This window comes from Budorcas taxicolor, chromosome 3 (genome assembly GCF_023091745.1).
Source record: "Budorcas taxicolor isolate Tak-1 chromosome 3, Takin1.1, whole genome shotgun sequence".
NCBI classification, from domain to species: Eukaryota; Metazoa; Chordata; class Mammalia; order Artiodactyla; family Bovidae; genus Budorcas; species Budorcas taxicolor.
Genome location: NC_068912.1, coordinates 21,182,038 through 21,196,696, shown reverse-complemented (window position 1 = coordinate 21,196,696; position 14,659 = coordinate 21,182,038). Strand labels below are relative to the sequence as shown.

The 14,659-nt window shown below is 40.3% G+C and overlaps 1 protein-coding gene across 1 annotated transcript; it reads left to right on the top strand.

Moving 5' to 3' along the window:
• The first annotated feature begins 4,479 nt into the window (after positions 1–4,479).
• FCGR1A (Fc gamma receptor Ia) lies at positions 4,480–12,114 on the top strand. Its single transcript, XM_052637719.1, has 6 exons — positions 4,480–4,510; positions 4,908–4,928; positions 5,698–5,952; positions 9,298–9,549; positions 10,655–10,939; positions 11,763–12,114. The coding sequence occupies exons 1-6, from the start codon at positions 4,480–4,482 to the stop codon at positions 11,966–11,968; spliced, it is 1,050 nt and encodes a 349-aa protein (XP_052493679.1). The 3' UTR covers positions 11,969–12,114.
• Positions 12,115–14,659: the final 2,545 nt, after the last annotated feature.

Below are 14,659 nucleotides of genomic sequence, written 5' to 3'. Positions count from 1 at the left end.
TTTTAATTTCATGGCTGCAGTCACCATCTGCAGTGATTTTGGAGACCAAAAAAAGTCTGACACTGTTTCCACTGTTTCCCCATCTATTTCCCATGAAGTGATAGGACCGGATGCCATGATCTTCATTTTCTGAATGTTGAGCTTAAAGCCAACTTTTTCACTCTTCTCTTTCACTTTCATCAAGAGGCTTTTTAATTCCTCTTCACTTTCTGCCATAAGGGTGGTGTCATCTGCATATCTGAGGTTATTGATATTTCTCCCAGAAATCTTGATTCCAGCTTGTGTTTCTTCCAGTCCAGCGTTTCTCATGATGTACTTTGCATAGAAGTTAAATAAGCAGGGTGACAATATACAGCCTTGACGTCCTCCCTTTCCTATTTGGAACCAGTCTGTTGTTCCATGTCCAGTTCTAACTGTTGCTTCCTGACCTGCATACAGATTTCTTAAGAGGCAGGTCAGGTGGTCTGGTATTCCCATCTCTTTCAGAATTTCCCACAGTTTATTGTGATCCACACAGTCAAAGGCTTTGGCATAGTCAATAAAACAGAAATAGATGTTTTTCTGGAACTCTCTTGCTTTTTCCATGATCCAGCAGATGTTGGCAATTTGATCTCTGGTTCCTCTGCCTTTTCTAAAACCAGCTTCAACATCAGGAAGTTCACGGTTTTAGGACCCAAGAAACCTAATCTCTGGCATTTCTACTTATCATAAAGCCTGTTCAGTAAGTCGTGCATTATTTAACATTGGATCTGGAAATGGTTATTACCATTGTTTCCTATTTGGATGGTTATCTCATTTCCTGCTTCAAAATATCTAGAAAGTATGGCTTAGGACCACATTCTCAATTTTTAGGTGAAAAGTAGTCTTTGAATACATCAAACACAATAAAATACTCCCTTAAATGACAGTGAAGTATATGGATTGGGAACCAGGAAAGGAAGAGTGTTCTCTTCAGTTCAGTTCAGTTCAATAGCTCAGTAGTGTCTGACTCTTTGTGACCCCATGAATTGCAGCACGCCAGGCCTCCCTGTCCATCACCAACTTCCGGAGTTCATTCAGACTCACGTCCATTGAGTCAGTGATGCCATTCTGAAGGAGATCAGCCCTGGGATTTCTTTGGAGGGAATGATGCTGAAGCTGAAACTCCAGTACTTTGGCCACCTCATGCGAAGAGCTGACTCATTGGAAAAGACTCTGATGCTGGGAGGGATTGGGGGCAGGAGGAGAAGGGGACGACAGAGGATGAGTGTTCTCTTAGGAGGTAGCAAAATTGATAGAGTTGAAATTATGCCACCTACCCCTCATGTTCTACGTAGGAGGGAAGTTCTTGCCTTATCTAACCAGTAGATGGACCTACCAAGATGAAAAATAAATTTTGGCCTGGTTCTTTTCTGACCCAGGTGCTCCTGAAAATTTGAAAACATTTCGCTCTTTTTTCTTTTTCTGTGTTTCAATGTGGATAGTTTCTTTTGATTTGTCATTAAGTCCACTTTTAAGTCAAAATCTTTCAATATTGGCAGTTTCATATGGCTCAACATAATAGATTAACCTAATGAAAAAAGTTCAAATTTGCTTATACACTGCTTAACATATATATATTTCAAACTTTTCCAATTTATTTCCATTGACACAGTGTGAAAGTATCCTTTTTCTTTCATTCTTTCCAACTTGATATCATCAATAATTTTTACGAACATGAAGAGGAGGTTGTGGGAACTCCTATTTCATAGCTGCTCAGTCAGAAGCACAGGTGAAGTGGGGGCAGTCTTGTGGGACCAAGCCCTGGCCATGTGGGTCTACCCTTTGAGTAGTTAGAATCTGAATTGCTTATTGCGGCAGTGGGGGGCGGAATTCATACATCTGGTATCAGAAGTGTCATGAGTAGGGGAAATCATTTTTTTCTTTTAGTATGTATGAAGGAAAAAGCACCCTTAAACTCACTTACCTTAGGGAAGAAGGAGAGTGCCACAAATCTGATGCTGGAAATGGCCTTTCCCCACATGAGTTTTCTGAACTGAATGAACTACCATCTATTTGAGCTAGGATAACATATTCCTAACCAAAACAGGGAGAATAATGATGTGATCCCAGGAAGTCCTTGCACTGCTAGACCTCTAATCATCTATTTCATTTGGTTTCATAGTTCATAGCTCTTGAAACTGTAGAGACAGAACTGAAGGCTGGGGCGTGTTTGGGGCAGTGATGTCTCTATGGTCGAACTAAGGCTTGGATCTAGAAGTGAGATCTAGTGGATTGAGTGTAAAGGGGAAGAATGTGGTTGTAACTAAGAACCACCTCAATCCTCCCTGAGTTAGCATTTGTCATCCTGTTACTTCAATCGCTCCTAAGAATTTTTTACAGATGTAAATTCTCCTAATGCCTCTTGTGAGCATCATGACATACATTGATCATTAAATATTAGAGACTACTCTCTGCCTTAGTTAAAATGATTGTTCTTTTTTTTTTTTTTTACATGAATTCAAATTTACATCCTCAAATTTTGGAAATTATAGATGCTTACTAGAAAAAAAGTATTTCATCCTTCCAGGTTATGGATCTCTTTCATTCCTCTTCTGTTAACAATACTTCTTCCCCCGTATTTTCCTGGTCAATGAAACACATTCACTCATTTTCAAAGCAGCAGCTGTTTTGCTAGAAAGCAGGAATTGTAAGGGATGAAGAAGATACTGTTATAATCTACTGATGAGAATGTAGAGGAAATCAAACTGCCTGGTTTTGAATCCTGATTCCACTTTTTATAACCTTGGTCAAGTTACCAAATTCCTCTCTGGCTAGTTTTGTTTATAAAATGGAGAGAACAGTGTGTCTACTCATAGTTTACAGTGAGGATTAAATGAGAAAATACATATTGAGCATATTTTCATGGCATATAATAAGCACTGTACAGTTACATGAAATGATGATGATAACAGACAACCTAACAATCTTTCCAAAGTTGGGGTGGGAAGGTGGAATGTACTGCACCTATGGAAATAACAGGCTGACTATTTAAAGATAAGATTATTCATTGCAATGCTGGTCATAACAGTAAAACATTAGAAATAACCTTCATGAAGAGACGTTAGTGAAATAAAGTATGGTACAGCTACACAATAGAAAACTTTGGAGACAAAATAGTATAATAGTTTGGAATACAGACTTTGAGAGTAAATTGGAGTGAGCTGAGGCTTCTCCCATCTCTCCCAGAACATCTTGAGTTATTCTTAGACCTTTCTTTCTTGCTTTTCATTCTATCAGTCAGCTATAGATCCATAATAATTTCAAAATCTCAGTGGCATAAAACAGTAAGCATTTATTTCTCACTAGAAATTTGCAGGGCAGATGGAGCAGCTCTACTTCAGTGCTAGGATAGCTCCGCCTCACAACAGAGCTAGTTAGCCAGAATACGTTCTTATCATGACAATCACAGAAGTATAAGAGGATGAGAAACAATATGTGAAGCTTCCTAAGGCCTAGGTTCAGAATGAACACAAGTCTGTTTCCATCCACATCTCATTGGTCACTGAAAATCACATGGATGAGCCAAAGCCAAGGATCAGAGAAATACCCCCAGCCTCTCATGAAGCTGTAGAGATGGGGTAGATTCGAGGAGCGATAAGAAATTGGAGCCAGTAATTTAATCTACAACGTTATTTGTCATCATTTTAAATTGTCTGTCAGTAAGATTACTACCCAAGTCTCTCTTTGTACTCGTTGAATTCATCCTTGTTTCTGTTTAGTTTACTTTCTCTCATAACAGAATATCTAAAAATTTCTTTGTCTCTTTGCAACTCTGACTCAGGAACCAGATCACTTTGGTGGCATAAGGGCTTCCCATCTGGACTCTGAAACTCCCTCTGAGGGATATTTCCACCCATATATATGAGTTATTTTTCTTCTCTATTGTACTCACATTAAACATTGAACTTCCTTGGATTCAGCCAAGATAAATATCCCAAATTCATATTGTCTTTTAGGGGATGGCTTTTTTAAAAACCAAAATAGGATATTAATCCTGCATGTTTTTTCCAGAGGTAGAGAGGCTGGTTTGCACAGATGAGTAACTCTTCACATGCCTCATTGACAATGATATAGATAATCTGGATTCAAATGATCAGGTTTTGAAGGCATTAGCCAGTCTTTGAACCATTTTTTAAAAATGGAGATTTGCCATAGTCTAGCCCCAAGAAACAGAATTGGTGGAGGGAGAATACAATCAGAAGAGAATGTCAAAACTTTACCCCTTCCCTTGGATTCTGTAAATTCCATAAACCCAAAATCCAGAGTGTCAAACAGGAAGATGAGCCTAGAAGTATGAAAATGAGATCATGCTTCAAGAATTAGGGATGCATTTCCCAGAAAAGGAGCGTGATGAAAAGCAGTTTCCTTCCTCTTTTCTAATCTTGACTCCAGAACCCCAAACAGAAACTCTTCAATGTCTTGTGTGTTACAGATTTCACTGTTCCTGTCAGATTGGAGATGTGGCTCATGATAGCTCTGATCCTTGGGGGTAAGTTGGGTTTAGAAGGGGGTATCTAGAAGGCTCTGGCTGTGGGAACTCAGGACTTTTTGTCTTCCTTTGGTATCGTAGGCTAGAACTCATGAGTATGGAGACAACTGTTTCTGGGCTTCCATGGTTTACTCGTGTCTATTGTATCAAAAAACTGGGGAGGGAAACTGTGAGGTAACAATAAGCCTGGAAGCAGAGTCTCAAAATAAAGCCCCACCAATAACCATCTGTAGGCTGTTCATTATCACCAGTACCTCATTTGGGAAAAGTGGGTAAAGAGAAACTCAAGAGACCTAAATTGGTCCCTCGGAGTCCGCGTTAATCCTGTCTCCTCAGTTCTCCCTTCCTTGTCATCTCCCACTGACGAACTGATGTCTCTGTTCTTTGTCTCTTACAGCTCCAGTTGCTGAGCCGGTGGGTAAGTCAACTTCCTTTTCTGTCACAGAATGGGTCCCCTTATTCTAAAGAAGAGAGTAGAGGGAGAGGACAGAAAGGAGAAAGATTGGTAAATGATGTAAAAGTCCCTATATTCAGAGTATGATTGTGACCAAATCCTGGTTTTTAAGGTTTCTCTGTAAAATTTTCCAAATGCACCCTGATCTCTTGATTAAATGTCTAAAAAGTGTTTATATAATAACAAGAAAGGACCAAACTTGCAAAAGCATAGATGTAGCTCTGCTTGCTTTCCAATAACACCCACACCTTTCCCCTTTAGACAAAAACTATTTATTTGTTCTTCTCAGAGAGAACCAAACAGGTACTGAAGGTTTCAAAGTATAGAGTTTGAACCTAGATTTCCGACACAGATGCTAATTAAAGTCTGAGGTTAGCCTTCAGAGACAGAACAGTACAGAAGATAGGAGAATCAGCTCCAGTCAGCTTGCCCTAGTTTAAAACTATGCTTCGTGCTTACCAACGAGACCTAAATTCGTCAATTATTTCTCAGGAACCCCAAATCTCCAATAGCGAGATGCAGCTTTAATAACATGAATAGAATTCTCTGCTGCAGAATCTGGATACTCTTCATGGTTAGCTTTTATAGTTTTCTAGTTGCCTATTTGTCAATCTGAGTATTGATACTGGATGTTTTTTTGTTTGTTTTCATTGTGCTAGCCACATCTTGCCAGTTGCTCAGATTTCCCTTTTATTCCACTTGATCTTCTTCTTTTCTTTTAATCCCCAAGCAGACCCCACAAAGGCAGTGATCACCTTGAAGCCTCCATGGGTCAGTGTATTCCAAGAAGAAAATGTAACCTTATTGTGTGAGGGGCCCCACCTGCCTGGGGACACCGCTACACAGTGGTTTCTCAATGGCACAGCCATCAAGACCCTGGCCCCCAGATACAGTATTAATGGTGCTACATTTGATGACAGTGGTGAATACAAGTGCCAGACAGGCCTCTCAATGCCAAGTGACCCAGTACAGCTAGAAGTCCACAGTGGTAAGTATGGCATGGTACAGGAGGGCTAGAAATCACAAGATCTTCATTGGTGTTTTCTCCTTCCTGGATGGCGTGTGTGTGTGTGTACCAATTTATCTGAGTATGCATCTCAGCTCTATGTGTCTACCAGGTAAAAGTTAAGATACTTAAAACATAACATTAGGGTTCTTAAATTGTGCCCCAACAATACCTCAACTAGGGCAGCTCTTAGGGTCTAAGTTTTAATCTAGATACCCTACTAAGACTTTATTTTTCAAAATTATCTTGTTCTGTTGAAAAAAGTTATGCCTGCACACATAGTAAATAGTACTCAGGGAAATGAACAATCACATTTCCTTCCCACCCAAACCCCAAGTCCTGCAGTTATCTTCCACAAAAACGAAACTGTTAATATACATAAACTCCCAAGTCTTGCAGTTACCTTCCACAAAAATGAAACTGTTAGTATATATACATTTGTTTTTAAAAGTGATTGATTAGAATACTCCATATACTATCTTCCACCTTTTATCACTTAAAATACTTTGGCTGTCTGTTTATATCAATAGAAATCTACTTGTAACTTGTATAATTAACTTAACCATTATATTAGTAAACTTCTACTGTGTTTCCATTCTTTTGCTTTTACAATCGGTGCCTGCAGTAAACATCTTTAAACACAGTCTGGGGCACACTTTACAGTATATTGGTAATATAATATTCTGGACATGAAATTACTGTGAGACTTTGAGGATTAAAAACTTTGGTGAATAGAAGCAGAGAAAACAATCTCCATCCACTTAAATCTGTAACAGGTTCCTACTTATCAAGAAATGGAGACTGTAGTATTTTTTAGGGCAAAATATTTCATTATTCAGGACAAATTATTCAATTGGGTGATTCAGTTATTCAAAAGCAATGTTAAAACTTGTTTGTAATTATTAATCAAAAGTTAACTCATACTGGAGGCAGAATTAGATTTATGTAGACAAGGGTGCTTTTGGAGGAAATGTGCTTTAGCCAAGGAAATGTTGAGAATGTCAGAGCAAATGCTAGGTGTTCCTTATGTGTCTCTTAAGACTCCAAGACTCAGTTCCTATGTGAGAGAGGTAAGGGAAGCTGACAGAACTGTTTTCACATGAGATTTTGTATAATTCAAGCAGAAGCAGCAACATTTCGTAGTTCAAATAACAAAAGATGAGCTAGGGCTGGGAAGGGGCCATTTTCTTTGCTTCTGCACAGACTCTTGAACTTTAAGCACTGATGACTTATTGAGAAAAATATCTTTTACATTATTTGTTACAGTATACTATATATCTTTTACATTATATTTTGGGCTTCCCTGATAGCTCAGTTGGTAAAGAATCTGCCCGCAATGCAGGAGACCTGGGTTCCATCCCTGGGTTGGGAAGATCACCTGTAGAAGGGAAAGGCTACCCACTCCAGTATTCTGGCCTGGAGAATTCCATGGACTGTAGAGTCCATGGGGTCACAAAGAGTCAGACACAACTGAGTGACTTGACATATATTATATACATTATATTTTAATGTAAAACTTTTATTGAAGTATATCATGCGTGCTTGCAAGCTAAGTCACTTCAGTCATGTCCAACTCTTTGTGACCCTATTGATCATAGCCAGAACATTTCTAGAATCACTTGTCACTACCCTCAACACTGACTTCTAATACTGTGTATGTGCTCAGTTGCTCAGTCCAACATTTTTATACATGTCTTTTACTGTTGTTTTAGTTGCCAAGTTGTGTCTGATTCATGTGATTCTTTGTATATTCTGGATATATTAGGTAGCATTTTGGTAAAAATTTGTGTTAAATCTGGTATCAGTTCCTTGATGTGTGTTGAAAATTGCTTTGTGGCCTACTATGTGCTCATTCTTTAATCACTGTTGCATGTGTCTTTGCACAGGATGTGAATTTTCTTTTTTTAAGGTACATCATTCTATAAATCCTGAAATCAAGTCTATTAATTGTATCATTCAAATATTTGTATCTTTATTAGTAGTTTTGACAGTTTCTGATGGAAGCATGTTAAAATTTCCCACTGTGTGTGTGGATGCAGAAAGCAAAAGTGTCTGTGTTTGGGCAGTGCAGCCTTTGAGCACCTTTTGGCTGGGAATGAAAATACAGGAAGAAAGAATGTTCATTCTATTTAGAAACTCTATGGCAGCATCCTGGACTGTAAAAACCATACACCATATAGCATGGAATACCTGCCTTCCATTCTTAGATATGTTCTGGAGGGAGGAAATGCACTATTATCTCTTTTCCTCTTTCATCCTTTAAGAACCTCATCCTCATTTAGCCAAGCCAACTGCCCCAAGGGAGATAAAATAAAGTAGGCCTTTCGGGGTATGTATGGAAATGAACATCAAAAGGGAGGGCCCAGTTGATTTGGAGTTTATTTTGACCAGCTATGTCACTGATTTGCACATATGTGAGTATTCCTATCAATTTAGAAGCATATATATATATATATATATATATACACATACACATACATACACACACTTACATATACTTGTTATTCTGTGTGTTTGTCTTAGTATGCGTGATACCATTAACCAATTAGTCAGGAGTTAGAATGTATTAGGTTTTTATTGCTGTGTAACAAATTGCCATAACTTTAGCAGCCTAAAACAACATACATTTATTATCTTTCCATGGGTCAGGAGTCTTGGCACAGCTTGGTTGGTGCTCTGCTGAGACTGCAGTCAGGGTGCTGACTGGGCTATGTTCCTCCCGGCAGCTCTTCCGAACTCCCATGATCATTGGCAGGATTCAGTTTCTTGCGGTTGTAGAATGAGGTTCCCGCCATTTTACTGGCTGTCAGCTGGAGGCCAGTCTCATTTCCTGAAGACCCCCTTCTTTGTGGCCGTCACACAGGCCCTCTCACAACATGTCAGCTCACTTCTTCAAGGTTGGCAGGAGTTTCCTGCAGCCCAGTCAGCTAAGACAACCTCATATAATGTAACATCATCATAGGAGAGGCATTTCAAAACCTTTGCCCTATTCTGTTGACTGGAAATAAGTCATAGGTTCCAGCCACATGCAGGAGTGTGACTCATTGGGGGCATTTTAAAATGCTGCCTACCACACAGAGTAAGCTGATTTGTCCCAACCCAACTTCTGAGACCTGGAAAGAAAAAGTAAGTAGGGGCTGCTGGTAAAGATTACTTTTCTTCCTAGCAAAGCTAAAGATATTCGAGGAACAGAAGACAGACCTTAAATTCAACAGAGTTCTAAAGTTGGAAGGTTACAAAGTGAAAAAAGATAAACCCACAGGGTCCAGCTTTGGCTTTGTGTACCTCTGCCACCATATACACACATTTTGTGCCCATATTTTCCAGATTGGCTACTACTCCAGGTCTCTAGCAGAGTCTTCTTAGAAGGGGACCCTCTGGTCTTGAGGTGTCATGCATGGAAGAATATGGAGGTGTACAAAATGCTTTTCTACAAAGATGGCAAGTCCTTTTGGTTTTCTCATCGGGATTCTGAATTCACCATTCTGAAAACCAACTTGAGTCACAACGGCATCTATCACTGCTCGGGTGAGAGAAGGCGTCGCTACACATCAGCAGGAGTATCTATCACTATAAAAGGTACTATATCTAAATAGTCATAGAGCTATTAGTTATAAGAACCAGAAGAACCATCATAAATTATCACTTCAATTTGCAAGTGAAGAAACTGAACTCCAGAGAGGTAAACTGCCTTATGAAGGCCACACAATGGTCAGTGGCTGGGTTGGGAGCAGAACTGAGGTCTTCTGGGTCCCTCTGTCCATTGCTCTTTCCAGTATACCACAGTGCCCCATCACTAATCCCAGGAGCTAACATCAAGGCCATGCCATAGTGAGAATCCACTTCACCCATTTTATTTTAGTTGCAAGGAATAGAGACGCACTCAAGGTAGGTAGGAAGATTATTAGGAAATAATTCAATGAAACTTCATAAAAATTCCATAGTGAGGAAGACATTAGGATGTGGTTATACTTTCCATCTATCTCCCAGGGACCACGTGGCCTCTCTGGTTCCACTTCCCTTTGAACATCTGCTAATTAAGTGGTTCCCTCTGTCTTAGTTTGCATGTGGCTCTTGATATAACTCTTTCATGGCCTTTATCTTAGTAGTCATAACCACTAGCAACTTCTGTGTGTCTGAAAAATAGTTCATTCCTATGGGAAAAAAATTATTGTCCCAGATTATCTCTTTCTGTCTTTTTGACTGCATCGCACAACTTGAGAGATCTTACTTCCCTGACCGGGATCAAACCCTGCCCCCACTGCAGTGGAAGCACTGAGTCTGAACCACTGGATCTCCAGGGAATTCCCCTCCAAATTATCTTTTGAGTCAGAAACACAAGTAATTAGTCACTGAACGGGCTGGGGGCTGGGGTGTCAGTGTCCACTCCCGGTTAAACATTACCAGAGGGTCCTATAATAAATGACATGGCTATTCAGTGAAGAATGAACTACGTAGAGGTATTCTCCTCAGAAAAATATGGTCAAGCTGGTAACTGCAAGTATGTCTATGAGGAAATCCTAAGAATACCTCTCTGCTGGAAGTGGGGAAACTCTTTCTTATAGATGTATTCTCTAGGGGCAGGTTTCCCAAAAGGAGTGGGAGTATATCTTCTGTTAAAAAACAAACAAAAGAACCTCGACACTGATGCAGGCCACCCTATCCCTATCAACTTTTTCTTCAGAGCTATTTCCAGCCCCTGTGCTGAGAACATCCTTCTCATCCCCTCACCAAGAGGGGAATCTGGTCAACCTGAGCTGTGAAACAAAGTTGCCCTCAGAGAAGCCTGATCTGCAGCTTTACTTCTCCTTCTATGTGGGAAACAAGACCCTAATGAGCAGGACCACATCCTCTGAATACCAGACATTCATTGCTAAAACAGAAGACCCTGGGCTATACTGGTGTGAAGCTGCCACAGAAGATGGAAATCTTATCAAGCGCAGCCCTGAGCTGGAGCTTCCAGTGCTTGGTGAGCGGGAACGAGGGGCACTGACTGATACACAAGGAGACATACCCTTCCCTCCTCTGGGACTGAGATCTCAGGACACTTTTTTCACAGCCCACCCAGGAAAAAACCATGAACAGGTTTTGCACTCTTGATTCAAAACTTCACTGTTCTCCTCATAAACTTCCTTAAATTTCCTTTCCTTTCTCTTTCTTCTCTTTCCTTCCTCCATTTACTTCCTCCCTTCTTTTCCTTTCTTTTATTCTCTCCTGCCTTCTCTCTCTCCCTCTTCTCTCTTCCTCCTTTCTTCCCTCCCTCTTTCACCAATAATCTAATAAAAAATATATTTAATTCTTCCTATCTATTTTATAGGTATGGGGATATAAAGACACTGGGGTACAGTTTTTTACTTCAGAGAGCTCACATGGTAGATCGGTGAGACGGGGGTTTTATGGATTGCACATGAATACCTGCCTGCCCAAGTGTCTACGTATGGTTGAGGTAGAGGGAATATGAGCTCCAGAACAAAGACTCTTTAGGGGAAAATGTTTATCTTCAAATTAAATTCTAATCTTTAAATGGCACAGATAGCAGTTGTTGCTGAAACTAGGAAGTAAGTGCACTGGCAAGGCCCTGGCAACTAGGCTCTTACAAGGAGCATACCCCCTGTCCAAAACCATAGAGCCCAGCTCAAGCTACCACCAGCTCCTTCCTGCCCCGCAAAGCCCCAGCGTCTCCCTCAGGCACAGACATAGCAAGTCTCAGCCAACCTTCTCTTCCAAACATAACTCAGCCAGATCCCTCTGGTTTCTAAACAGCATTTATCCTCTGTTGTTTTCTGTTACAGGCCTCCAGTCAACAACTCCTGTCTGGTTTCATTTTCTTTTCTATCTGGCAGTGGGGATAATGTTTTTGGTGGACAGTGCTTTATGTATTGTAATACATAAGGAACTACAAAGAAAGAAAATGTGGAATTTAGAAATCTATTTGGACTCTCTGGACTCTGGTCATGGGAAGAAGGTACCTCCTACCTTCAAAAACATAGACAATTAAAAGAAAGCGGAAACATCAGACACAAGAACAACTGCAAGAAAGGACACACGAGGAGAAGCCTTGAGAGGGTGGACTGTGGCAGTCATGCCATGGGTGCCCGCAGGTCCAGAGGCCCCTTCCCCTCTTCTCTGTAAGCACGGGGCACAAACACCCAAACACTGACACACATGAGAACTGCGACTCCCATGGCACCTAACTCTTCAATACAGCAAATAAATGAGGTTGACTTCAGTGGAAATAAAGTGGAAAACTTGGTAACAAGGATGATTTGAAGTGAGACTTATTCTAAAGAAAAAGTTTTTTTTAAGTTGGAAGTCAAGTCTAACCTGATTATCCTATTAAAATAATAAATTATTGTTATCAAATTATTATTTATGAGCAAGAATTTGTTTACAGAGACAGGGTGGAAAAGTAAGTATGTATATATGTAAGAGATTAAGATAAAGAAAGAGAGGGGAAGGATATGAGGGAGACAAGAGGAAACAGTATAAACAAAAAAAGGAAGAACTATATCCTACAAATGAATCTGGGCGACTGAGAATGAGAGAGTTCATACTTCTTGGTGTCTGGGTGGTCCCTTGATGACTTTTCTGTATTGCATACACCTCAACGAGATACAAGGAAGTAACTCACGATGAAAAATGGGTGTATCACTTTTGCCCTTTCCTTTGAGATTTTCTCATAACCTTTCTGTGATCAGAGACTTGCGACTTGAAGCAGATGGAAGAGCACCATAGCCCCCCTGCTTCCTTAGTCTGTGGACAATGAGAATGTCCTTCTCCCCTTCATGTTAAGAAAAAAAGTACAGTAATTGTCATCTCAACAGAAATACTTTAACTCCAACAGTTGTATTAAAAGAAATGGTCATAGATCATCATAGGAGCCTTATTGATTACCCATATTTGGTCTTATGGACTGTGGAAACAGAAATTAGAATTGCAGGGAATTAGTTCCATAGGAAAGAGGGCCAAAGACCCTCTCTGGAGAGACTGTCTGTAGAAGACTCTAGCCTGAGGAATTGGGAATTGAAGCAGGAAGTGACAGTCACACTCAAGAGGAGACAGTTACATTCTACCCTCACTAGGTGGATGGAATTTCAGGAATAGGGCTCCCTGGGGACGGAAAATTGGAGGCAGACATGGATACAGACCTAGCGGAAACTGTAATGAAGCCAATCATGGTTAACATATCCGGAAGTACTTCCTTTTTCCCCATGCTTTTCTTTTGTGCTTCCTATCCAGAGTTTCCCATGCTTGTATCTTTGCCACAGTATTTTCTCACATATACTTTAGTATACTTAAAAAATGGATCTGATTCAGTTAGTTTCTTGATTGAACAATCTGTACCTCCATGTACCCTCATTTCTAGTGTATAGCTGGAAACAGGCTCTTGGGATCCCCAAATGGAGGCACACCTGCCTGGTCCGCAAGCCTTGGTGCTGGGTCTGGTCGAGGTCTGATGCCACCTCCCTCTTTCTCCAGGTGGGTGTACAGCCCTATAGTTTCTCTACAGGGGTGGAGTGCCGTCTCCCTAGCACTTGCCCTGTCTCTCTAAGGGCTCACTCCTCTTTATTTTTATTCCATCCAGTGTGGAAACACACAGAAATCACTGGCTCCTACTGGAGAGAGAGGCCCAAAGGACCCAGATCCCTTCTTTGTTCACCATCCTCCACCCTTGCTTAAAGCCTATGTATGGGGGGACCAGGCAACCATGGGAAGGAAAGTGAAAGATTCTCTAGGTCTGCTCTAGAAACAAATCAACAGGCACCCACAGGGAAACTTGACCTCATGGTCTCATATTTTGAATCACTAAATCCAATTTGTTTCAGACATAAAGAGAAATGCACTCATCAACTTGAATCTTCACACCAGTTTTCAGTTTGCAGGGAGAGGCACAGCTGAAAAAAGTCATGAGATGGTTGCTGACTCCAGTCTCTGGAGCATGCCTGATCACTGGAAAGGAGCCATTCTGCTTCCTGTGGTTTGTGCGCCACCATGCCAGTCTCATGCCCCTCTGTACACGTGAGACGTTTCCCGCAGGCAGTTCTCCAAAATGCCTCTGATTCTTAAAGGCTCCTCTGCTGTGGGAATTAGCATGCAGGGACACCCAGAAGTGCTTTTGTAAAAGCTGTCATTAGCTTTTACTTACTGGAGGATAATAGGAAGTATGTTTTATCAATTCCCTTCAGAAAGTGCATTGAAAACTAAGTTTAGGCTCCAGATCATGTGCAACAAATTCATTTGGCCACCGTCTTGTCAACTAATAATAACTTAATGCATGGATACATATTCAAGATTTATAATCAGATGTATCTTGGTAAACAAACCTAAGTGGTCTTTTACCACCTATAAGAAGAAAAATTCTAGTAATTTTACTTAAATCTTTCAGAACTTAATATCATCAGGACAAATCAAAGTTTTACAGGTTTTTAACCCAATGCTTTTTTCAGAATAGCTAAGACTATTTATTGAATATTTAGTATCACATTATCTATTTCTAATAATTTTTTTTGTTTTTGAATATATACTCAAATCCAAAATGTACAAAAATCTCTTTCCATCTCAGACTCCAAGCCCTTTGTCTTAGTCCGTTTGTGCTATTATAAAAGAATACCATAGGCTGGGTCGCGTGTAGACAGCGGAATTTATTTTTCATAGATCAGGAGGCTGGGAAATCCAAGATCAAGGTGCT